General features: G+C 41.1%; 1 protein-coding gene across 4 annotated transcripts in view; it reads left to right on the top strand.

Annotated features, from left to right (window-relative positions):
• The window catches only part of MICU3 (mitochondrial calcium uptake 3), a 213,143-nt gene that overhangs the window by 119,749 nt on the left and 65,707 nt on the right, over positions 1–27,687 (top strand). For all 4 annotated transcript variants that reach the window (XM_089669304.1, XM_089669305.1, XM_089669306.1 and 1 more), the window contains exons 5-6: positions 11,156–11,203; positions 16,510–16,592. In XM_089669304.1, the coding sequence (XP_089525430.1) occupies positions 11,156–11,203; positions 16,510–16,592 (131 nt within the window). The remainder of the gene's footprint in view (positions 1–11,155; positions 11,204–16,509; positions 16,593–27,687) is intronic.

The following is a 27,687-nucleotide window of genomic DNA, read 5'->3' on the forward strand; positions in this document are numbered from 1 at the left end:
CAGTCCTAGCTGGGCAAAATGTTCCACCGCCCGGGTCTGGTAACTGGCGGGATATCAAAGACTGGCACACCGGGCAGGACTCCGGGCAGCGGCACACCGGGCAGAGGCACATCGGGCAGGACTCCGGGCAGAGGCACATCGGGCTGGACTCCGAGCAGAGGCACTCCGGGCAGTGGCACACCGGGCAGAGGCACATCGGGCTGGACTCCGGGCAGAGGCACATCGGGCTGGACTCCGGGCAGAGGCACATCGGGCTGGACTCCGGGCAGAGGCACACCGGGCAGAGGCACACCGGGCTGGACTCCGGGCAGAGGCACATCGGGCAGGACTCCGGGCAGAGGCACATCGGGCAGGACTCCGGGCAGAGGCACATCGGGCAGAGGCACACCGGGCTGGACTCCGGGCAGAGGCACATCGGGCAGGACTCCGGGCAGAGGCACATCGGGCAGGACTCCGGGCAGAGGCACATCGGGCAGGACTCCGGGCAGAGGCACATTGGGCAGAGGCACACCGGGCAGAGGCACACTGGGCAGAGGCACACCGGGCAGAGGCTTCAGGCCGAGTAGAGGCTTCAGGCCGAGTAGAGGCTTCAGGCTGAAGAGAGGCATCAGGCTGCGTACAGGCATCAGGCCGAGTAGAGGCATCAGGCTGCATACAGGCATTAGGCTGAGTACAGGCATCAGGCGGAGTAGAGGATTCAGGCTGAGTAGAGGCTTCAGGCTGAGTAGAGGCTTCAGGCTGAACCACGGAAGGCAGGTTCACCGGTTTGGATACTGGCAGGATGGTATTGGTTGGAAAGAATTTTCGCATTTTTCTGGTTTTAACTACTGGAGCACTGCAAGTAAACGCAGGTCTGCAAACGAATGGAGCAGCTGGAGACAGAGAAGAGCTGGAGGATGGAACAGGAGAGGGAGCAGTTGCTACAGAGGACTTCTTTACAGGGTTAAAGGCAGGATAGGTGCAGCGAGTGGGAACAGGGTACTGACATGCGGTAGATAGCAGGGCAGGAGGAGCTGTTGGGAATGCAGGAATAGAGTTTTGAGGGAATAGATTAGAAGCAGGACTGGGTCTTTGTAAGCTGACTGAGGCTGGGTGCAACAAGTCTGTCCATGTCTGCAGTATGGGTTGAACAAAGCTGAGCTTACACAAAGCCTGTCTGACCAAAGACTGCACTGCGTTTATACAATCTCTTAGTGTCTGTGGTGAACATGTGGAATAACGCTCCAGAAAGTAACCCACATCATCCTCTAATAACCACACCAGGGACTCTACCTGGTCTGCACTAAATGGTGGCAAAAATTCATCCCTGCATTCGGGGGTACCAGATGAAACCAACTCAGCACAAACCTCAATCAAAGGCTGCACCTCAGAGAACTCTGTGCCCTGATCTACTAGAACATGAGCGAGCCGTATACATTCTAGCAGTTCATCCCAGGTATACTCCTTCAGAGTTTGATAAGCATACTCCCTGTCATCAAACACTAGCAGATATAAATACGCAACCTCATCCAGATCCATCCTTCCCATCAACAAGCCAAGATGGCTTCCCTGTGCAGCCATTTCTGGTCAGGATTGGCCTTGGTGTAATGTCAGGGCTCCCAGGTATGACCAGAGGTGTGTGACTGACGCAGGGAAACGCAGACTTCAGATATGTTAAAAACAATGTAATTTATTAACACTAACCATACAAACATAAACGCAGTGCAATACTAAAACATAACACAGTGCAAACAAACCAACCAACCACCCACAGATAACAGTACATACAATGCAAGCTTCGTCAGGCAGGCCGGGTCAATATCAGTCGGGCAGGTAGGTACAGGGGGAGCAAGCGGAGAATGGTCGGGGTCACAGGCCAGGTTCAGCAGGTAGCGGGCAGCGTGGTACAGAGGGTCAAGCAGAGGAGAATGGTCAGACAAGCCAGGGATCAGAGCAGGGTCAGCAGAGAATCAGACAGGAACAGAGAGCAGGAACAGGATACAGGGCCCAAGAGAAACACAACACCAAGGCAGAGTCTGCAGGTCTGAATGTCCCTTAAATACACCAGTATAATTAGTTCCAGGTGTTTGACTGGCTGCAAGGTTGAGTCTCTGATTGCTGGGAGCACCCGCTGGCCAGCCCTGGTACTGCAGCTCATAAGGCAGCTGAGTCCCACTATTGCTGGCCAGTCCATTCCTGACAGATTTGCTCCTTGTGGTGAACCCTCTGTATTTTCTATCATGAAGTCTTCTCTTGATTGTAGACTTTGACAATGATACATCCACCTCCTGGAGAGTGTCCTTCACTTGTCTGGTTGTTGTGATGGGTTTTTCGTTACCATAGAGAGGATCCTGCGATCATCCACCATTGTTGTCTTCCGTGGATGTCCATGCCTTTTTATGTTGCTGAGCTCACCAGTACATTCTTTTTTCCTCAGAATGTACCAAACTGTTGATTTGACCACTCCTAATGTTGCTGCTATCTCTCTGGTGGATTTGTTTTGTTTTTGAAGCCTTAAGCTGGCCATACATTATACAATTATCTTCCAATTTTCTGCCCAATTGCCTTTAGATTTACCTTCAACTGTGTAGTGCAAGGGCCTGCCTAATTGGATACAACTGAAAGTGTTGTTTAGGTTTGTCCTCCTATTATATGGTTTTTGGTAAATCTAAACCAAAAATCTCCAGATAATTGTATAATGTATGGCCAGCCATACAATGGCCTGTTTCACTTGCATGGACAACTCCTTTGAACACATGATGTAGGTTCACAGCAATAGGTTCCAAATGCAAATATCAGACTTAGAATCAACTCCAGACGTTTTACCTGCTTAATTGATAAAGAAATAACAAAGGAATAGCCCACACTTGACCATGAAACAGCTTTTGATTCAATTGTCCAATTACTTTTGGTCCCTTGAAAAAGGGGGGATGGCTACTCTTAAGTGCTGTAATTCCTAAACCCTTCCTCCAATTTGGATGTACATACCCTCAAATTATACCTGAGAGTGTGCACTTTCAGCCCATATCCATTATATAATTATAGCTTGAATATGTTTTGGTAAATACCTGAAAAAAACTAAAATTGTGCCTGTCCAAATACAGTCAGGTCCATAAATATTGGGACATCAACACAATTCTAACATTTTTGGCTCTATACACCACCACAATGGATTTGAAATGAAACAAACAAGATGTGCTTTAACTGCAGACTGTCAGCTTTAATTTGAGGGTATTTACATCCAAATCAGGTGAACGGTGTAGGAATTACAACAGTTTGCATATGTGCCTCCCACTTTTTAAGGGACCAAAAGTAATGGGACAATTGGCTTCTCAGCTGTTCCATGGCCAGGTGTGTTTTATTCTCTCATTATCCCAATTACAATGAGCAGATAAAAGGTCCAGAGTTCATTTCAAGTGTGCTATTTGCATTTGGAATCTGTTGCTGTCAAATCTCAAGATGAGATCCAAAGAGCTGTCACTATCAGTGAAGCAAGCCATCATTAGGCTGAAAAAACAAAACAAACCCATCAGAGAGATAGCAAAAACATTAGACGTGGCCAAAACAACTGTTTGGAACATTCTTAAAAAAAAAAGGAACGCACCGGTGAGCTCAGAAACACCAAAAGACCCGGAAGACCACGTAAAACAACTGTGGTGGATGACAAAGAATTCTTTCCCTGGTGAAGAAAACACCCTTCACAACAGTTGGCCAGATCAAGAACACTTTCCAGGAGGTAGGTGTATGTGTGTCAAAGTCAACAATCAAGAGAAGACTTCACCAGAGTGAATACAGAGGGTTCACCACAAGATGTAAACCATTGGTGAGCCTCAAAAACAGGAAGGCCAGATTAGAGTTTGCCAAACGACATGTAAAAAAGCCTTCACAGTTCTGGAACAACATCCTATGGACAGATGAGACCAAGATCAACTTGTACCAGAGTAATGGGAAGAGAAGCATGGTGGTGGTAGTGTCATGGCGTGGGCATGTATGGCTGCCAATGGAACTGGTTCTCTTGTATTTATTGATGATGTGACTGCTGATAAAAGCAGCCGGATGAATTCTGAAGTGTTTCGGGAATATTATCTGCTCATATTCAGCCAAATGCTTCACAACTCATTGGACGCTTCACAGTGCAGATGGACAATGACCCAAAGCATACTGCAAAAGCAACCAAAGAGTTTTTTAAGGGAAAGAAGTGGAATGTTATGCAATGGCCAAGTCAATCACCTGACCTGAATCCGACTGAGCATGCATTTCACTTGCTGAAGACAAACCTGAAGGGAAAATGCCCCAAGAACAAGCAGGAACTGAAGACAGTTACAGTAGAGGCCTGGCAGAGCATCACCAGGGATGAGACCCAGCGTCTGGTGATGTCTATGCGTTCCAGACTTCAGGCTGTAATTGACTGCAAAGGATTTGCAACCAAGTATTAAAAAGTGAAAGTTTGATTTATGATTATTATTCTGTCCCATTACTTTTGGTCCCTTAAAAAGTGGGAGGCACATATGCAAACTGTTGTAATTCCTACACCGTTCACCTGATTTGGATGTAAATACCCTCAAATTAAAGCTGACAGTCTGCAGTTAAAGCACATCTTGTTCGTTTCATTTCAAATCCATTGTGGTGGTGTATAGAGCCAAAAATGTTAGAATTGTGTCGATGTCCCAATATTTATGGACCTGACTGTATATATGAACCTAACTGTATATAACCCATCAGATGCTAAAGGGGTATGACCACATGTAAACCCATAAAGCATGGATAGGTGTATCTCCTTCAGCATCAGAGATGGACACCTTCTCCAGAGCCCAGAAAGGTATATCACTTTTATCCTTACTGTACATACAGATGTGGCCCATTCATTCTCATATTCCAAGTAGTTGTGATGCGTTTCCCCTATGATCCGGATAGTTTAGTTATGTGCACCTGATATCCCCCTTCTCTCACCTCCCATTCATGCCCATTTATACTGTACCCTTTCTTCTCATCACAAGGCATACCTGCCCTTTTCTTTCACCACCTAACCTGCCTGTAGCACCTTTTCTTTCACTACACAATGTGTAGCTACCCCTTCTCTCACCACTACACTTGCAATCTCTTCAATGCTCTCACCAACCATACCTTACCCTTGCCCATTATTGTAAATTCACACGTTTACTAGTCTCTTTAAACCTTGGTCTTCTCCAGAATAATTAGTTTCTACAATGTAACTTTCCAGTAAAACAGTTTTGTTCAAGAGAAGAATGAATTTCAATGGAGCAGATAGGGAGTGTTGACCATGACTGGTTGTTTTATTTTCATATGCCATATTGGATAAAAAAAATTGATTTATGAATTTATTCTTGAAAAAAACTGTTAAATATGTATGCCACCATTCCTAACCTTAAATGAAAAAAACATATCATTTTTCTACTTTCATTTTTTTGGTTCTCTATGACTCCAATGTGGAGATCTTCCCCCATCAACTCAGCTGAAAAATTAGATTGACTTGTCACAGCCATTCCAAAGTCTGGGGCCCCAGTTTAAACAGACAACTTTGGTCCCAGGTCTGTACAGACTGAATTGTATGAGAGAGTTGAACATTGGTCATCCCAATTTAAACAAGGGAGAAAATTCAGTTGAAGATGTTCTTCAGTTTCTACCTATTAAGATTTGGGTTAATTTAAAAGATGAAGTTAAACCCAACTGGTCATGTATTATGCCCAGATTTTAAGGCAGGCCATAGATTATGCAAGTTCCTTTCCTTCCACCATGGGTGATTTCTCCATCCAAACAGTCGGCATTGGTGGGGGAATCCCTCTGCCAGTGCCTGCAGAATACATTGTAAGGGTGTCCTTACATAGATTGAAATTCGCCTGGTCCCTACTGAACCGTTTGAATTTTGATCCATGTTTGGTTGGCTTAAGAAAGGCTCGGTTTTATTAATTTTTTAAGACGTGTTTATGTCTTCCATCTTTTAAAAGGTCTCCTGTGTCTCCAGATAAAAGTTATCATTTTCAGGAAAGACATGTGAATAGAACAAATACATTAGGCAGGAAGCTGGGTTTTTGTCAGATCTTTTGGCAGCCGGGAGTTGTAGATATTGTGAAATATATATTCCTAGATGAATATGCATATAACCATCAGCCTCACATCTAGCAGCTTTTGGAGACCTATTGGAAACTGCTTTGCAGTTATTAGCTGGTAGGACATCTTGATTGCTCTAGGCCTGGACCTGGAGTTGTGCTCATATTGGAGTTCATGGCCATCTTACTAAGTTTGTGTGCATTCACATTTTCTAACAGATATTCACTCATTCACAACAAAACCAACTCATCCCATGATCTTCAAAGCCAAGGATTAAAAGTCTACAGTTCTCTAGAGAGCTATTTCGCTGAAAGAAATGTGTAAGACTTTCCAGCGTGTGGTACAGGCAACAGTACAGGCCGTACTGTTTTGTCTTCAGAGTACCTATTTTTATTTGTTCCTTTAAAGATGTAGTCTGAAGACTACAAGCAACTCAAATCTATAATTTTTTTCTGCATTTCTTGTTAATAACGAGAGGTGGAATTCAATAGGTTGTCAGGAGTAAAGGAAACTTTGAAATCCTTATTTTTTATAGCTATGTTGCCCTTAACATTAGTTGTGAAACCCTGTTTTGTGTGACCTCAGTTCCATCCCTGCAGTGGACCTGCCTTCTGAGCTATAGCCATTCCAGTGTTTTTCTCCCATAACACTCAGAGCAATCAAGCAGAACTATCTCTTTCCCAAAGCCAGAATCTAGTGCCACAAACAAAAGGACGGAATGCTTTCAGGAACACCAAGATAGGTGCCTTCACTTCAGCTGACATGTTGCCTGACAGTTGCTCAGCTTGTCTTTGTTTCACAACAAAGAACGTGGCATCAAACAAAGAAGTCCAAATATAAAACAAATGGCTTTAACATATTCTGACATTATAGACTTACACCACTTTATCAAAACACTTCTGGATAGATCTGATAGCCAGAAGGGAATCTGCCTCACAGGTTTGTTCCCATTTGGTTTCTAAAGCACTTTTCAAGTCAATTATGTGGCTAATGCCCACCTCACTGCAAAGTGATACACAAGCTTAACAGTAGGTAAGGAAGGTGCTGTGTTTGTGTTTGTTAGGAAACAATCCTTCCATTTAAGGTGTAAAGCCTTTGTAAGATCAGTGTGCTCAGTGTGGCCGTTATAACATCATTGAGTGACAACATGATCCTTTCTCAAAACCTAAAACATCGTGCAAATGGCACTTAAGAACAAAGCATTCTAAGTGCATGCCCCACAAGTTGGCTGCAGCATAGGGTGGACAGGTCAGATGCCCTAAGCTGCAGATATCAAAGGTGCTTTGTTACTAGTGTAGCATTATTTAAAAAATAAATAATAGAGTTAGAATCTATGTTTTACTTTTTAACATTTGAACTCTTTTAATTTAACTAATAATCTGAAAACAATATAACGTCCACCACGCTTCGAGACCACAGGTCATGAGCAAGTGTTATGTTCAGACACTGTCTGTGATAGATTGCAAACTGTACCCATAAAAGGACAAATGAAATACAACTTTGGTTCAGTGTGAGTATAAGACTATCAGAGACAAAAGCCAAACTTGTTTGCTGAATTATGATTTAAACCTTTTATAAGTATTTGGTTTTAAATCTGTGTACCTTAATCATACAGTACAGGACACAGGCAAAATGTCATGGGTTAGAGGCATTGACCTTCAGGTGACTGGACACTGGCAACGCTTTAGAGGATTTTTCTTCCAATTCTTCAGTCAAGCCCTCACTGTCTTCTAATTCCTACATGGAAGCAGTGTATCTGGATCTGTGCAACCTCTGTAAAGCCTTGGAAGCTGTACCCAGACCCTGCGCTGTAGGGACAGCTAGTAATGTTGCTTCTGGCACTGTATCCTGCATGTGTGCTTACCTTGGCACATGGTGCAATGCATTGAGTTAGCCACAGGGTGCTATATAGGTCCAGCCCTGTGGTCCATCACTATGGAACCCAGTCCCTGAAGACCCCTTCAGAGGTATTCCCACGGTGATGGGCAAAACCTTTACTTTATTTGCAGTCTAGCATTGTGGATAGGTAATACATCTTATATATCTTACATCAAAAACACATTATATTCACTTCACAATGTAAACTTTTTTTACCTTGGTGCTGTACTTCAACCACTCAGAGCTCAGTCTCAGGTGGAAGACCAGGTATTACATCACAGTAAGGTGCATACACAATAAAGTACTTCCTGCCCTTTTGCTATGAAGATTCATTATAGGATAGTATGCACATTATTTACTGTGTACTCCTTATGGACATGCTTACTCATACTTTGTATCCTATTCCATGAATACTCACAGGGAAATACCCTCACTTGCAGATAGGGCAGAGTTCAGGTGAAAGAGAGCCAATGCAAAATCGTAGGTGAACATTCACTCTGCCGTATGCTCTCACAGCACAATGCGTCCCCTGCACTAGAATAAGAACCAGCTCTAACATCGTTCTCATCATCCAATTCTAGTTCTGTCACTGGATATAATATTTATTATTATTACAGATACTTATATAGCGCTGTCAGTTTACACAGCGCTTTACATATAGTGTACATTCATATCAGTCCCTAACCCTCAAGGAGTGTACAATCTAAGGTCCCTAACTCACATAGACATACTAGGAGACAGGAGCCAATTAGCCTACCAGGATGTTATGGAAGTGTGGGAGGAAAAAGAAGTACCCAGAGGAAACTCACGCAGGCACAGGGAGAACATACAAACTCTGTGGAGGTATTGTTGTGGTTGGAATTCGAACTGACAACCCTACAACCAGTGGTTTACAACCACTTTATGTTCTGGCAAAGTTTTGCAGTTTCTGTTTGTAAAGTAAAAATATGGTTTACTAGTCTCAAAGTGTATTGTACTTCAAAAACACCTAACACCATTTACCAAATTTTTTCTATTGTAATTGACACCCTTTAACTCAGTAGCCTTATTGATTAGCTTAAAGCGACTCTGTCGCCATTAATAAAATTATTGAAAAAAGTTCCTGCAATTGAAGCTTGTATATGATCTCTGTTCCACAAATCTTTGCTATCTTAAAACATTGCTTACCAACAATTTCTTCACATCCAACACACTTCTGGTGTGTTGGATGCCTGGATCCCTACCGCACACTGTGGTTCCATCTACCAGCCCATATGTCGTTGCAAAATACAGTAGTGATATAAAGACCGGCAGATTAATCCACAGCTTGCAGCAAAGGATGCAGGCATTTGACACTCACAGAAGTGCTACATGCGGAAATTGTTTGGGCCAAACTCTCAAACTAAGCAAAGATACCTGGAAGAGGAAGCTGAACAGGTGAGCATGAACAATTTTCTATTGCATTTTTATTTCAGCCTTTTTTATTTACAGTTGCAAGAAAAAGTATGTGAACCCCTTGGGATTACGTGGAGTTTTGCATGAATTGGGCATAAAATGTGCTCTGAACGTCATCTAAGTCACAACAATAGAAGAACACAGTCTGCTGAACATAATACTACACAAACATTAGATGTTGCCATAGTTTAATTGCACATAACATGTAAACATTCACAGTGCAGGGAGGAAAAAGTATGTGAACCTTTGGACTTAATAACTGGTTGACCCTCCTTTGGCTGCAATAACCTCAACCAAACGTTTCCTGTAGTTGCAGATCAGACCTGCACAACGATCTGGAGTAAGTTTGGACCACTCCTCTTCACAAAACTGTTTCATTGTAGCAATATTCTTGGGATGTCTGGTGTGAATCGCTCTCTTAAGGTCATGCCACAGCATTTCAATCGGGTTGAGGTCAGGACTCTGACTGGGCCACTCCAGAAGGCGTATTCTGTGCTGTTGCAGCCATTGTTTTGTTGAATTACTTGTATGCTTTGGGTCATTGTCCTGTTGCCTCACCCATCCTCTGCGGAGCTTCAGTTGGTGGACAGATGGTCATACGTTTTCCTGCAAAATGTCTTGATAAACTCTGGAATTCATTTTCCCATCAATGACAACAATCCGTCCAGGCCCTGAGGCAGCAAAGCAGCCCCAAACCATGATGCTCCCTCCGCCATGTTTTACAGTGGGGATGAGGTTTTGATGTTGGTGTGCTGTGCCTTTTTTTCTCCACACATAGTGTTGTGTGTTCTTCCCAAACAACTCAATCTTGGTTTCATCTGTCCACAGTATATTTTGCCAGTAGTGCTGTGGAACATCCAGGCGCTCTTTTGCAAACTTCAAACATGCTGCAATATTCTTTTTGGACAGCAATGGCTTCCTCCGTGGTGTCCTCCCATGTACTCCATTCTTGTTTAAGGTTTTCCTTATTGTAGATGTGTCAACAAAAATGTTAGCATGTGCCAGAGATTTCTGTAGGTCTTTAGCTGACACTCTGGGATTCTTCTTTACCTCATGCAGCATTCTGCGCTGTGCTCTTGCAGTCATTTTTACAGGACGACCACGCCTAGGGAGAGTAGCAACAGTGCTAAACTTTCTCCATTTGTAGACAGTCGGTCTTACCGTGGACACATGAACATCAAGGCTTTTGGAGATACTTTTGTAACCCTTTCCAGCTTCATGCAAGTCAACAATTCTTGATCGTAGGTCTTCTGAGAGGTCTTTTCTGGGAGGCATGGTTCACATCAGACAGTGCTTCTTGAAACCAGTAAACCCAAAACAGGTGTGTGTTTTTTAACGGCAGGACAGCTGTCAGCAACACATCCAATATCATCACACTGATTGGAGTCAAGGTTGGCTCACTCCTGGCTCCAATTAGCTCTGGGAGAAGTCATTAAGCAAGGGCCTCACATACTTTTTCCTCCCTGCACTGTGAATGTTTACATGTTATATGCAATTAAACCATGGCAACATCTAATGTTTGTGTACTATTATGTTCAGCAGACTGTGTTCTTCTATTGTTGTGACTTAGATGACGTTCAGAGCACATTTTATGCCCAATTCATGCAAAACTCCACATAATCCCAAGGGGTTCACATACTTTTTCTTGCAACTGTATTTAGCCTATTTAAGCCTAATAAGATGAGTTACAGGGTGTCAGGTGACAACTTGTATTTTTTCTGTTGAATAATATATTGTATTTCTTACTATTTAGGAGATATTGCAATGATATGAATCTTCTCAATTTCCTTTATAGGAATGATATCCTATACCGAGTATCTCTTCCTCCTCTGCATACTAACAAGTAAGTGTGTCATCCATAGAAACAGGGATTTCTTTAGCTTTTTTCACTATTTGTGTATGTTATTCTTGTCATAGTCTGTGTGTGTCCTAATTGTGTGCTGCACTGCAGAAAATGTTGACTGGGTAGTTGGATTCAGCCTACTAAATACTTTTATAAAGGTTACATGAGCCCTTAATAAGTATTACACTTAGGGTACCCATAGGTATGAGATGGCAGTCACCAAATCCAGTGTTTTGGCCATATTAGCCATGATCTTGTGTGGATGGCTCTTGTGCTGGCCAGTTGCTGTCATGATATAAAAGTCTATAAAATAGGTCAGGAAAATCAGAGTGTAATTGTTTCCTCCTTATAAGTCATCACTAGCGTCCTGAGTCATTTTGCTCTCACTTCCATCTCCACTGAAACTTCTCTGAAGCTCAATCGAGACAAACAGGCAAACTGTACACATGTCAGGAATCAAAAGCAGAGATGGCCAAATCTGCATGGCCACACTTAGGAAACTGAGACCAGACTGGATATGCCGTTCCAACAGAGCGCATGCGCTGGTTCTCAAATAGAGGTGCACGTTTAGGAGATATTCATTTTACCTACAGGTAAGCTATATTATAAGTTTACCTGTAGGTAAAAATTTAAATAAAGAGTTTACTATCACTTTAATACATAGACCACAGATAGATAGACAGAGAACCACGGTGAGTCACAAACAGGGAGAATAAGTGTATGTCTCACTCAATGATACCAGAAATGTTCTGTCCAGTGCAGTAATTTACAGCCAAAGTGTAGTTTCCTTTAAAATTCAAATAGAAATTAACACTTTTAATGCCTTATTTTTGTGTTTAAAGTGATTCTAAAGGCTTATAAATAACAAACATGTCTATACTTACCTGCTGTGTGCAGTAGTTTTGCACAGAGCAGCCCAGATCCTTTTCTTCTTGGGTCCTACAGTGGTACTCCTGGCCCCTCCCTCCTGTCGTGTGCTTCCACAGCAAGCAGCTTGCTATGAGGGCACCCAATGCTCCAGGTATCCATTCACACACGAAACCGTGGCTCGGTCCTGTCCCCTCTCTGTTCTCATTGGCTCATTGGTTGTGATTGACAGCAGTGGGAGACAATGGCTTCCACTTCTGTCTCAGCCAATGAGGAGAGGGAGTCTCGTGATAGACAAGACTCCAGTGCAGATTGCTGGATCAAGAGGGGGCTTAGGTGAGTATTAGGGGGGGCTGGGAGGGGGGACATAGAATGCATGAAGATAAAAAAACCTTGAGCCTTCAGAACCACTTTAATCCAGGTCCAATGGTGGCACAAATTTGTCTCTCTGGGAGCAGGCTGCTGTGGAAGCAGCAGACTCACTGTAGTGGTCCCACTTCCTCCTGCTTAGTCAGAACTTGAACCCAGCAATCAACAAGGAGAATAGGCTTTTCTAATTACATATCTCTATTCCTGACTCCTGGTAGAAGTGCCCTTCTGAAGTCATCCCAAGGGCTTCAGCTGGCCAAACATATTTAGATTTTTGTTTGAACATTTGTACAGAAATTCTGGAAAATTTCTCATTGAACATTTTTCTTGCCATTGAGTTAACTGATTTTGTTTGAAAGCCCTTAAATGTTCATCCAGACCTATTATTTCAGTGGAATCCCAGGTGAATTAAAGAGATTCCATTATAATATATGCAATTTTACCTGAATGAAAACCACATTCACAGTTTCAATTTTGTTTAAATCGAGAAAAATTTTCCATCCTGCTCCTTCAAATATTCTTGTCATTAAAGTTGAAAATCTATGTCACTATGGCCCCATTACCATAGAAAAATGAACAAACTTCATTGAACAAAATTCTGTTGGTATGTGGCGAGCGGATACATACAGTATATGATTTAAATTGCTTCTAAGCAGGAGATTAACCCTTTACTGAAAATATTATGCTTGTGTAGTACAACTTAAATCATTGTGTTACAAATGAGGCCGTTATCTACAGAGTATACATTTTATGCTACTAAGAAATTACCGTATACATTTTGCCTGCAGTTGAGCCTTAGGCTTCAAGCACATGGGCATATTAAAATACTCCTGCCTACACTCGATCTTTCTGCGAGGAGCTGACATTAAAATCAAGCATAAAAAGTGTTCATTGTGGCGCATAGTTGCACGCTTTTACAGGCTTTTAGAAGAGTATGAGCATAAATAGAAATGATATACACACATTTATACATGTATGTGCATAAATGATACCAGTAAGCTGTTCTCCAATTGCAGGTTTGGAGCATTTTTTTCTGCCCTTGAATGCTGTTCTATAATAAAAATCTAAATGTTACAATGTGCATTGGTGGAAATGGAGCTGTTTTCAGAGGCATGACAAAAAAAATGGAAAAAAAAGGTCTTTTTTTCTGCTTGTGTGTCTGCTTTACCTGATACTTTCTTACATCTTGTCAAACTACTGTCCAGCATATTTAAGTGATCTCCAGTATTATTGTACTTCTGATATTTAATAAAATTATTTTCATGTAACATTTGTTGTAATGTTAGTGGATCCGGACTGAAACATTGACACTGAATTTTACAGAAAAAAAGTAAAATCAAAATCTTAATTTTTTCAGACCTGGAATAATATGTAATCCTCATCTATATGTCAACAAAGTGATTACAAGTGTCTTGTGCAATGTTTATGAAGTTCTTATAATGTCTAATTTTTTATTCACAACTCCTGATTTATAAGCCATATACAGGATAGATATGGATATACAATGTTAAAAACAATGTCCAAGAGGTATATCATTGCTGGAAGAACTTCACCTTTATTTATATAGTAGAGACCACTAAGGGCATTAGCAGGGGCAGACTGACAACTCATGGGGCCCCCGGGCAATAGGGGATCATGGGGCCCCTGAGTCCTTGCCCATACTCAAAAAAGCCTATGAAAAAGGTACCAGGGGCATCTCATGGGGCCCCATACTGACCTCGGGCCCTTGGGCAGTGCCCAAGTTTCTAAATGGTCAGTCCGCCCCTGGGCGTTAGCAATATTTGTCTGGTCTGCTCATGATTTCACAGGATGGGAGTTTGACTGCTTCTTCCTGCTTCTGGAAGAAGTTTCCAGAATATAAGGCTGGGACAGACAGATGACCAGCCTGAATATTATCATGCCTTAGCCAATCCCTGGAGGAGAGTGTCAAGAAGTTGGCTGGGGGAGGTGATAAATAGTTTGGAGCCCTTGAGAGATCATATCCTTTGTGAGAGAGAGCTCCAAAGCCCCTCTGAGGCATCCTGTAGACTGAGTAACTGTTAATTGAGGTCTCAGCTGTGGCAGAGCTGAGAGTCTGTAGCAGTCTATTTCAAGAGCTGGGCGTGGGACTTTACCCTATGGGATCTGGTCTGGAAAAGGAATGTCTCCCTCACTGGGCTATGCCCAGAGGCTGGAAGGTGTGCAGCTGTCCTGGGACTTGTGAGTACCAAACAGTGATCCTGGGTGACCTTTAGGGATGTAAGTGCTAGAGGTAGTTTATGGACTGAGACAGCTCTCGTTGGGTCTTAGAGTACTGACCATTTGTGAATTAGATCTTCGAGAAAGGTGTCCCCCCTGTTATCATGCAAGCTTTTGGAGTATCCCATGCTTGAACCCCTCATGTTTAAAGTTCTTTAAATAATAACGGCTCATGTACACGGTGCTTTTGGAAAACTCTTCTGAATGATGGAAACTGACTGCTGGAAAACTTAGGTTTAAAAAGGTCAGTTTAGCCGAGTTTGCATACTGCGTTTATGCGTGTTTATGTGCGTTTGAATTTAGAAGCGTTTTTAAAAGATAACCCCAGGAGACCTTCCCAAATGCCCAGAATGCACTGAAAAATAGTAAATAATGAACTATTTCAGACATTTTGAAAGAAATAGAGCAGAAGCAGAGGGAGCAGTATGTGTTGAGATTGCCTGTCTCTTCTGGTTGTATTCACTATGGATCCCATCATGAGCATAATGCAGCACGTTCTACCATTTTTTCCTTCAAGCGAAACCTGCAACTAAGTGCGCTGGTGTACTAGGTCCATTTGAATACATGGAAAACGCTTTTCATGCATTTCTGATGATGAAAAAAGGCTCTGGACAGCATCTGGACATGGAACAGTTAAAAAACGCTTCTAAACGCAAATGCTTATAGACACGGTTAACCGTGCTTACACCATTTACAAGCGTTTGACATTTGAAACGCCAGTAAAATCTACTCCTGAACGCAAGTTTGGTGTGTTCAAAAAAACGACTGTAAACTCAACTGCCTGTAAATGACTGTAATGACTATGTGTGCATGGACACATAGGAAAACATTAGGGAGAGTTCAGGGGCTGCTAAAAAAAAACGCTGAACAGCTCCTGAACGTCAGTTTATCAGCTGAAGTGTACATGAGCCCTAAATAATAAACAGACATCCCCTAGACTAAGTTATTGGAACAAGTGTGCATTGTGTGTTTGTGGGGATGGGTAGACTCTGTACTAATTGGAAAGAACCAGCTATAACCAGCAGCTGCTACAGGGGTAGCACTACACTAACAAGCATGTCCTGTCGTACCTGGTGGAAGCTGAAAAGTATTTTACCAAAGAAGTGATACAGTTATAGCTTTTACTGTGAAATTGATGTTCTAATACAATGCAAGCATGGACTCATAGCTTGTAAACCCTCCATTGCCTATATTAGTTATAATTTATTACTGCCTCTACTATACTTCACCTGCGGCTTCCTATAGTAGACAAGGGAACCACATTACCAGTGTATCAATGTGAATTTTACATATTTACAAAGGAGCCATGATCTCAATATATCATTATTAATTGTGCTTCTTTACAAAGGAGCCACTTTACTGACACATGTATAAGTTTTACATTTTTACAAGGGAGTTATGATACTGATACAAGAGTATGAACGTTTCCTTTTTACAAGGGAACCAATACACCAGTATTCATAGTACATTTTTACAAGGGAGTCACATTACCAATACAATGTGCAATTGTGGATTTTTTTTTCTACATAACCAATAGAACAGTAAGAATTTTACATTTTCCAAGGTACCTTATGTTATGCCATCTACAATGCCATGAAAGATATTAATATAAATATCATCAGGCATATTCAGAAGACAAACTGCAAGTGCAAAGTGCAGTAACCCTTAGCAACTAATATGATAATTCCTTATCTACTGTGCCATAATTCCAAGGTAATTGAAATATTTTTAGTCAGGATATCTCAATTAAAGGTAATAGGTTAAAGTTCAACTAAATATGTAATTTTACAAATATAAATAATTTTAAACATACATTTCTTTGGTATTTACAGAACCGCATGCGGGTTTCAAGATTGCATTTAATATGTTTGACACAGATGGAAATCAGATGGTTGACAGAGAAGAATTTTTGGTGGTAAGTGTTTAGAACACTTTTAAGATAGCATCCTAACAAGCCTTGTGGCCAGCACTAAATGTGTCAAGTACATCTAAAGGCTTCTATGTCTAAACAAGTCCCCAAAACTATGTAATGCACAAGATCATAAAGTAAACTCGCTTTGCCTTCCCTGAGAGAGTACCTTCATTTGTGTGTCACATTTCCCCCTTCCAGACACTGCAGCTCACAGTGGGAGGGATTCAGCAACAGAGGTGATGCTGTTAATCCAGAAAGCAGTGGACCTAGGTGTGGTCAGGTGCTGACTGACAAGCTACAGGGACAGTGCTGATAGACACACACCCTACAATATTTTCTCACATCGAAATGTGTTAAAACTCATGTTTCATCAAAGGAAATGTTATAGATAGAGCATGTTCACATCTGTGTGCTGCACATTGTTGAAAATAACTTGTGTCCATTTTTTTATCCACTTTCATGCATTTTGAGGCCCATAAAGAAGTCAATAGGAACGTATGAAGATACATGTATGATGTGCTCTCTGTGCATTTTCATGCATTTTCAGCTCATGATGAAAGGCACTCCCCTGGATACCTGCCATGTGTTCACACACAACTTCAGATCAAGGTGGCTGAAGGAAAGGGAGGATTGATACTGAAATCCGCATCTAATGATGAGACAGTGTAAATAGTTTTTATTGGCCAATGTGAAAAATGCATGATGCATGAAAATACAATAAAAACTCAGGTCAAATCATGTGCAAATTCACACTAACAAACTCGCTAACAAAAGCTGAAATGCAAGGCTCAATATTTACACTCGTTCACTGTTGGAGCAGAGTTTGGAATATCTGCACTGGACATTTCCAGGACTGTCTGATGATGGTGTCCCCACTGCACTCTCTGGTGTCCCCCATTGCTATCTGTTGGCCCCTAAATCCAGTAGTGAGATTGTGGGCAGTGATGGTGATGATGATGGTGATGGGCATCTGACACACCTGAGGTTCTTGGGATAGTAAAGTTCCTTCAACAAGATTGTTTCTCAAAGACAGCAGAGTTCAGTGGAGCAGGCAGCAAGGGTGGGCTATTATTAAAGAGGAATAACACCCTAAAGTGGAAGCTCCACTTATCTGCCTCCTCCCCCCCCCCCCCCCCCGCTGCCACATTTGGTACCTTTTGGGGGGGGAGCGAGTACCTGGTTTTGACAGTTACTCGCTCCCACTTTCGGCTTAGTTCTCCACGGCGAACTGAGACAAAAGTTCGGCCCCTCCCGTAGCCCCTACTTTGCACATGCACAATATGAAACTGGCTTTAAGGCCGCAAGGCTTCACTGCTGGTTTCCCTTAGTCAAGACAGTGGCGCCAGCACCTAACAGTCAACTGAGGAATCAGCTTGAGGTGAAGACAGTGCTGGACCCCTGGACAGGTCAGTGCCCTAATATTAAAAGTCAGCAACTACAGTATTTGCAGGCATAGCTTAGTTTCAATCTTTTTGATATAACGACAGAATTGCTCTAAGAACCCAGATTCTTCATTAGACGTTCAGAGCTGAAATGTGTTTAAATGTATAGTGGACCTTTAAAATATACACCTGTGCCCTCATTGATGTTCAAGCATTTCGACAGTTTACACATTATCAAAGTCCTTTTTTGCTTTTAAACTAACCACATCACAGGTCCTTTTCCATCATGTTCTAATATCAAAAGAAAATAAAATATGTTTTATGTCAGTAACTCGTGCAGATTAAAATATCCAGATGTGAAAATAGGTAATTACAGGTAAGTGCAGGAACATTAAAGGACAAGCAGTTGAAGAAGGAAACACATTCTTCATTCTCTTTTACTGTTTATTCCAAAGGGGCTGGACAGATTAATGTTTACCTGCAGCACTTGGAAAGTGTCCATTCTTTGTCTTCCTCTTTTCCAGATAGGTAATTTCTTGATTTAGATGCATTTCACAAAAGATTGTGTATATAATCAAAGTGTGAGCCTTTTTTTTTTCTTTAAAGTTCAAAAGAAATGGGATGCTTTGACTTTTTGAGATCAGAGAAATCATTTCTTTTAAAAATTGTCTGAAAGGGTTTCGAAGGTATATAATGCTATGACGTCTTTTTAAGGAGTAGATGGACAACTAGGTAAAATGGATATATTCTAAAAGAGTAAATGTCTGTATAAGTACTTCTGCCAACTTCAAAGAGTACATCCAGCTTTTATTCCATGAATATCAATGGACTTTTTAATTACTTGTTACTCAAAAAAAAAATGTAAATAGTTTAGGGTATATGTTGAATTAATTGGTCCACTTTAGGGTTCATCCATTGACCTCACGCTAGGGTTGAGTGGAAGAGAATTAATACCACAGTTTTTTGTTTGTTTGTTTTTTTTGCTTTTTGTGTCCCCTTTGAAGCGATTTCCCCACACTTCCTGTACCAATAATAGGTTTGGTTGAAATTTGGGAGGAATATCCCCAGTGGGGTCAGAGACAGCAATGAAAATCCCTTCAATATTTTATCCAAATTTAAGAAAGAAAGGCTGAAACTTTTTGACTTCACCAAGAATGAAGTTGCCTTGCTAGTATACAATCTGAAAGAATGGTAAAGGCTATTTTCATTAGAGGCTTATAAAACAAGTGTCATGTTGCTTATAGAAGTCAGCTGTTCAGCACTGTTATGGCCACTAAAATTATAATTTTGTGAGCCATATTACCATATACAGTACTTAAATTCTTACTTTCTACAAATATGATTTACTGTAAACATCACAGGCAAGAGGGTTAGAATAGTCAAAAGAAATAATATAACCAGGCTAAAAGATGGTCATCCCAGATTAAACCAAGGATCATTGCTAAAGTCTGAAGGTACCCATAGACTTGATTAACGCTGATTTTCCAAGTTGCTGCTCTTGTTGCTTTGCAAGGTGCTATGGCTACCTGATCTCTATTGTACTTAATAATACATCTAATACATTTGAGACTCCAGATATGTATATTATTCTTAGCAGTTTATCATAGGTATGTGGCTTAGTAATTTTACACTATTTTGGTATGCTCAAAATGTACAGAACACTTTTCTAGTGGCAGTAAACTGGGAGTGATGTCACAATTCACCAGGCTGAATCAGCATGTGTTGGATTTAGGGTGATTGTTATACCAAAAATGTGCGGAAATTCCTGAACAGCTGACAGTTCAATGTTGGCATCTCTCCCACACACAGATATGTTGACTCACAACAACCAGAAAAAGCTTTAATTTTATGTGCAAGCCTAAGACTCATCCCATTATAAACAATACAGCAGTTAAAGTGTTAGTGTGAATTGCTGCATGCAAACATTCCCAAAGCTAGAAGTATTGTGAAGCCCATATAAAAGAACATCTGATCATTCTGTCGACAATGATAGGACTCTCAATAGATCATTTTCTCCCATGCATGCCCACTGGACAACATACAGTAAATTGGGCAACAAAACAAAATATAAGCGAAATCCTCAAATCCAATTTTTCTTCTATGACTTATGGGCTGTATACTAGTTCCTGGTCAGCCTCAGAGCAAGTGACATGACTGTTTCAGAACTAATGTGCAGTATAAAAATTTGAGTTACATCTAGGTGGTACTTAGTGCTGCGGAAGTCAGCACCGTTCTCTGTATCGTTGACATTAAGTGCAGAGGGTACACCTACTGGCAAAAAGGTATACCGACCTGGGAAAGTACGTTTTTTTTAACTAGTTAAAAAAAAACCTATAAGCTAGAGTTTGGTTTTAAGACTACATTCACATCCTTCAGTTCCCAGCAATGTAATGCAGTTAGCTCACACCAACCAACCTATTATATTGTTGTACTTGAATTGTTGCTTAGATTCCTGCCACTGCTAAATAAAATCCCTTTCAATTATAAATTGATTCCTAAGATAACACCATTATTAGTTTACATGATATATACTGTATATGTATATACAGTATGTATATACAGCATACACTATATTGCCAAAAGTATTGAGGAGCTCAATGGATTCAAGCGTGGTACCGTGATAAGTTTCCACCTGTGCAATAAGTCTATCAGTAAAATTTCCTTGCTACTAAATATTCCACGGTCAACTGTTATTATAACAAAGTGGAAGCAACTGGGAACAACAGCAACTCAGCCACCAAGTGGTAGGCCACAAAAAATGACAGAGCAGGGTCAGCGCATGCTGAAGCGCACTGTGCGCAGAAGTCACCATCTGTCTGAAGAGTCAATAGATAAAGACCTCCAAACTTTGAGTGGCCTTCAGACTAGCACAACAACAGTGCGTAGAGAGCTTCATGGAATGGGTTTCCATGGCTGAGCAGCTGCATCCAAGCCTTACATCACCAAGTGCAATGCAAAGCGTTGGATGCAATGGTGTAAAGCATGCTGCCACTGGACTCTAGAGCAGTGGAGACGTGTTCTTTGGAGTGACAAATCACGCTTCTCTGTCTGGAAATCTAATGGGCATGTCTTGGTTCAGCGGTTGCCAGGAGATTGGTACTTGCCTGACTGCATTATGCCAACTGTAAAGTTTGGTGGAAGGGGGATTATGGTGTGGGATTGTTTTTCAGGGTTTTGGCTTGGCTTCTTAGTTCCAGTGATGGGAACTCTTAAGGCATACCAAGACATTTTGGACAATTTCATGCTCCCAGCTTAGTGGGAACAGTTTGGGGATGGCCCCTTCCTGTTCCAACATTACTGTGCACCATTGCACCAAGCAAGGTCCATAAAGACATTGATGAGCAAGTTTGGGGTGTAGGAACTTTACTGGCCTGGACAGAGTCCTGACCTCAACCCAATAGAATACCTTTGGGATGAATTAGAGTGGAGACTACGAGCCAGGCCTTCTCATCTGACATCATTGCCTGACCTCACAAATGTGCTTCTGGAAGAATGGTCAAACATTTCCATAGACACACTCCTAAACCTTGTGGACAGCTTTCCCAGAAGAGTTAAAGCTGTTATAGCTGCAAAAGGTGGGCCAACTCAATTTTGAACCCTACAGACTAAGACTGGGATTCCATTAAAGTTCATGTGTGTACTTTTGGCCACATAGTGTATACTTTGAAACGTAAAGAGAAATGTATATAAATGTTCCCTGAAAAGGTCATCTTTATGTCATGGTTCCAGCAGAAACAACATCTGTTCCCAGCTGTGGGGCTTAATGTAGGGATAGCTGTTCCACTGCTGATTAAATAGTTTAATATTCTTGGAAAGCTCTCCCAAATGGTCAGCAATATTATAAACAGCACTTTGCTTTTGAGAAATTTTGTAAGCAATTATAGATTAGAAATCTGTGTAATCCAGTGTCAGGTCACAATTTATTTCACTTCACAGTAATTTCACTGATAGGAGATTAGCAGTTATTTTTTGGTTCAAGCCTTAGCACAATCATATACCACTGATGGAAACTAACTTTACTTGCAGAAACATCAGTTTACTTCAGTTTTCATACTCAGTTCAGGACTTGTTCACACCATGGTGCAAAGACGTCAGTTTTTCTGCATGCGTTCTGCTGATGTCTCTGCAAGTGGAATCTGTGCGTCAGTTTCCCTCAGTCTTTCTGCACGTATGTTGTGAACAAGGCTTGATGTGATAAATTATGCTAGAGCAAGTCATCTCAAAAATTCTAAACCACACCAAAAGGTCCTGTGGCCAAAAATTCTGTTGCTATTGCTCCACATATGTGCTAATTAGCATGGAGCTGCCTCAGGAGATATGGTTATGGTGAACAGCACCAGCTTGCCCAGACACTGACTTTCTGAAGTGGACTGGTGTTGAATTATCATTATTTGTTTTTTTATTACAGACATGAACCAGGTTTGTGGTTTGTATCCCATTACTATAACAAACCTGCCTATTCTGCAGGTAAAATACTTTGAAGTATCCCTTTAAATCAGAGTAGTTTGGGTTCTCATGTTTAAAAACAAGACTTCATTCTCCCTGGAAGTGAATATAGTGCCTGGATAGAAAGTCGGTGAAAGCATACTTGCAGAGAACGGAACATCTTTCTTTGGCAAGGATCAAGGTTGTGATGGATCTGTAACCTGAAAACAACCTGAAAAAAAGCTGGTTGTTGGTTTAGCACACTTTTCTTGCTTCGACATTTCTTGTGATACATAACACATACTTCTGGAATTCTATCAACTCATACTTACCTTGTAAAGTGATGGTTTTAGGAACCTCTCTCTAAACTGCAATCTCCTATGAAAGCATCAAGAAAGTTTCTTTTTTTGCATTCCTCACAATGTTCACTATCCATCAGTCTCCAACAAATGATCCTTTTATTTTTCTTTAGCAGAGTTCATTAACTGCTAGCAAGCCTTTTTTACATGTCATCCTCCATGTCTGGGGCTTTGGCTCTGAGTTGTTCAGGTTGCGATTACCTGTCTTCCTCTCCGCTCTTTAAAGTTCTTGTATTACACACAGGCATCAGTAATAGTGCTTAGGTCACTGTTGCGTGATCTAGATGTAGCCAATTTAGTTTCACTCAGACGTAGCCACTGTTTTTTCTTTATACATCCCTTTAGGCATCATCACTCTAAAGGTGACAGCAAAAGGCTTAGTAAATCTAAACTGGGTGTAAAATGCTATTTTGTAGCTGGATGACATCTAATCCCACATATTTGTATTTGTATTGATGTTTTATAAATATTTAAAGTACAATTGTGCTCAAAAGTGTTCATGCCCTTGCAGAAATCGTGAAATTTTGGCATTGATAACGAAAATATGACTGGTCATGCCAAAAAAAAACTGTTTTTTATTTAAGAACAGTGATCATATGAACATTTCTCATTCCATAGTTGTTTGGCTCCTTTTTAAATTATAATAACAGAAATCGCCCAAATGGTCCTGATCAAAAAATTCCTTCTCTGGAAAGCCTTGGTACAGACACACGTTAAAATGACAATTAAAGGTTAATTTCCTACATCTGTGGCTTTTTAAATTGCAATTAGTGTCTGTGTATAAATAGTCAATTAGTTTGTTAGCGCTCACATGGACACATTGAGCAGGCTACTGTAGATACTGTCAAAAGACCTGCGTACAGGGGCGGACTGACCATTAGAGCACTCGGGCACTGCCCGAGGGCCCAGGGTCAGTAGGGGGCCCCATGAAATGCCCCTGGTACCTTTTATAGGCTTTTTTGGGTGTGCTTTGAGTGTGGTCAAGGACACAGGGGCCCCATGATCCCATATTGCCCGGGGGCCCCATGAGCTGTCAGTCCTCCCCTGCCTGCATAACAAGGTAATGGAACTTTATTAAGATGGAAATGCCACAGAAAGCCATGTGAGGCATATCAAGGTATTGTTGGGCATAAACTGGACTTTATTGTGGCATTGTCTCAGTAAAGGCTTCTTTCTGGCAACTCAACCATACAGCTCATTTTTGTTCAAGTGTTGTTGCATTGTACTCCTTAAAGACAACAACAACACCATATTTTTCCAGAGCTTCCTGTAATTCTCCTGATATTACCTGTGGGTTTTTCTTTGTATCTCGAACAGTTCTTCTGGCAGTTGTATCTGCAATTTTTCTTGGTCTACCTGATCTTGACTTGGTATCAAGAGATATCAAAATTTTCCAATTCTTAATAAGGGATTGAACAGTACTGACTGGCATATTAAAGGCTTTGGATATCTTTTCATATCCTTTTCCATCTTTATAAAGTTCCACTACCCTGTTATGCAGGTCTTTTGACAGTTCTTTTCTCCTCCCCATGGCTCAGTATCTAGCCTGCTCAGTGCATCCACGTGAGAGCTAACAAACTCATTGACTATTTATACACAGACATTAATTGCAATTTAAAAAGCCACAGATGTGGGAAATTAACTTTAAATTGTTATTTTAATCTGTGTGTGTCATCTTGTGTGTCTGTACCAAGGCCAAACATTCCAGGGTATTTAAACATTAGAAGCCATTTGGGTGATTTCTGTTATCATTAAGATTTAAAAAAGGAGCCAAACAATTATGTAATAATAAATGGCTTCATATGATCATCATCCTTAAATAAAAGACAGTTTTTTGGCATGGTCAGTCATATTTTCAATATCAATGCCAAAATTTCACAATTTCTGCCAGGGTATGGAAACTTTTGAGCACAACTGTATATGTACATTCTAACAATGAACGTGTTTTTTTTTTTGCTCCCTTTTTATGTGTAAATTTAATATTGATATTGTTTTGTTATTTGTTCAAACCAGTACCTGTTAATCCTGCCACAAACCCAGTGCTGTCCTTTCCTGTGCACTCCTCAGTTTATCTCAAACAATGTAATGAACCATGCCTAGTTCTCCTCTGTAAACTAGGGAACAACTCCCCTTATATTATGGAAATAAGGAGGTGTCCTTTAGTACTGAATTACTTCTTGTCCTAGGATGACAATGCTTCTCCACCATAGATATAATGAGTGAGAACTGATACCTTAGAACAGGAAGTATGTTGCTAGCAATTTCCGGTGAAAATAAAGGAAAAAAGCCATAGAAAAACAATTCAGCCACCACATCCATTGACTTGTATGCTGCAATATATTATATCATGCAACGCTGCACCCAAATTAAATTTATGTCCTTTTTTCCCACAAATAGAGCTTTTTACTTTTTGCTATAAAACATATCCAGTAAAAAAATAATAAAAATCACATTTCGTCATAAATTTAGACCAAAAAAAAATTTCAATACATCTAAATTAATTGGTTTACATGAAAGTTAAAGCATCTACAAATGGAGGTATATATACTGGAACTTTTATTACATTTTTATACTAGTAATCAGCGACTTATAGTGGGACTGCAATAGGCATTCTGACACTGGGTGGGAACTGACTGTCACTGACATCCCCAGTGACACTAATACAGTGATCAGTGCTAATAAAAAGCATTGACACTGTACTAATGACACTGGGCAGGAAGGGGTTAACATCTGGGGCATTAAAGTGTTAACTGTGTGCTGTTTTGCTGTGTGTGCTGTGTGTGTTACTAGGGAAACAAGCTGCTTTGCATTGCTCTGCTATGCAGAGCAACACAAAGCAGAATGTCGGTTCTGACAGGGAAGAGGTCTGTGTTATTTACACACAGACCTCTCCCCTTTCACTGTCCTCAGTGATCAACATCAATGGTGGCACGGGTAGGGCGGTGCATGCACCCCCTACCTGGAAAGGCAAAATCACATATATATATATACGTGATTTTGCACAGCCCTTCCACCCTGTAGCAGTAGTTCTGCTATAGGGTGGTGGGGAACCAGTTAAATATAAAATATCGATTTTATTTTTTTGGCTGACTTGTTGTACTCTCATATGAATATATCCATTCTGCATGCCTTACATGCCTTGGATATTCAATAATAACCATCAATTCCTCTCATAATCCAATAATTATGCATAAGCATTTCCCAGCATTCCAAAATTAAATAGAACATTAGTTTTTAAGGAAACCACTTTTTAAAACCTCTGTGGATGCTTTGTCATTCACTCAACTCCTTCCTCAAAATTGTCAGTCAGTCAGCTCATTTCCACAGTCTAATGCAATTCTTAGGTTTGTAAAATTAGGGGGCGCTGAATTTTGCATTATGTATATGCCATTGCATCCAAAAAATATCAAATGCTTTTGATATATGAATAAAGCATCCACCCAAACACTAAGAGCAATCTTCCAAAAAAACTGCAACATTTTTTGAATCCACCTGAAACAACAAATATACGAAATTAATTCCCAAAAACAAATTGGCTCAACATAACTTATATGATGAAAGGAAATTCTTCAATGAATGAATGCATCCGAAACAAAAACAAATTCTGGTATGCAAATGTCTAGAGTCGCTAGTAGTTATCATTGTTTTCTGCCAGTCGGGAAGGCTCCCCGCCACCAGAATACAATAGCGCTGCATGAGGGATTCCCCTATCAACTCTGACTGTGTTGACCCGTGGAGGAAGGAAACCCAAGCAGGCTCACATTCAAGCCACTTCTCTGCATGTCCATTAACACACAGAGCCGTGGCTCAGCCATGCCCCCTCTCTCTCCTCACTGGCTCACTGGCTGTGATTGACAGCATTGGGAGCTAATGGCCAATAAAGAGCAAGAGTTACCGGAGAGCAGAGGCTCTTGTGCACATCACTGGGTTCAGATAAGTATTAGGGGGGCTGGAGGGGAGGGGAACTGCACACAAAGTTTTTACCTTCATGCAGAAAATGCAAAAAGGTAAAAAACCATTTACCATTTAATTGAGCCTTTACAAACACTTTAAGAAATGTGCTTACCATTTGTAAGCCAGGAGAGCATCCGAAAAAAAAAAAACCTTTCCATTATGCACATGTCTAGAGTCGCTAGTAGTTATCATTATGTTCTGCCGGTCGGGAAGGCTCCCCACCACCAGAATACAATAGCGCTGCATGAGGGATTCCCCTATCAACTCTGACTGTGTTGACCCATGGTGGAAGGAAAGAAAATCACATAATCTGCTTTAGGGGCCGTTTTTAAAGTGGGGCTGTAGTCATTCTTTTACTTAAAAAAATCCTTGCATTTATAAAACACAACAAAGAGCTTATTGTTATGTTAAAGGCAATTTAAAGCAACAAAAATAACAAACATGCTATACTTACCTGTTCTGTGTAGTGGTTTGGCACAGAGCAGCCCCAATCCTCCTCTTCTCAGGTACCCCGCCGGTTCTCCTGTCCCCTCCCTCTGCCGAGTGCCCCCAGAGCAAGAAGCTTGCTATGGGGGCACCCAAGCAGGCTCGCACTCAAGCCACTGCTCTGCATGTTCATTAACACACAGAGCTGTGGCTCAGTTATGCCCCCTCTCTCTCCTCATTGGCTGTGATTGACAGCATTGGGAGCTAATCACCAATAAGGAGCAAGAGTTACCGGAGAGCCGAGGATCTTGTGCAGATCACTGGATCGCGATGGGGTTCAGGTAAGTATTAGGGGAGCTGTGGGGGAGGGGAACTGCGCACAGAAGGTTTTTGTCTTCATGCAGAAAATGCAAAAAGGTAAAAACCCTGAACCTTTACAAACACTTTAAGAAATGTGCTTAGCATTTGTAAGCCAGGAGAGCACTATTAAGCTGTATCAAAGAGTGTTCAAAGAGAAAGCAAAGTCAGGAGAGACTGGTCATGTGACTGGTC

Source organism: Staurois parvus, unplaced genomic scaffold (genome assembly GCF_062004578.1).
Source record: "Staurois parvus isolate SC_StPar_1 unplaced genomic scaffold, SC_StPar_1.0 ptg000071l, whole genome shotgun sequence".
In the NCBI taxonomy this organism is placed as follows: Eukaryota; Metazoa; Chordata; class Amphibia; order Anura; family Ranidae; genus Staurois; species Staurois parvus.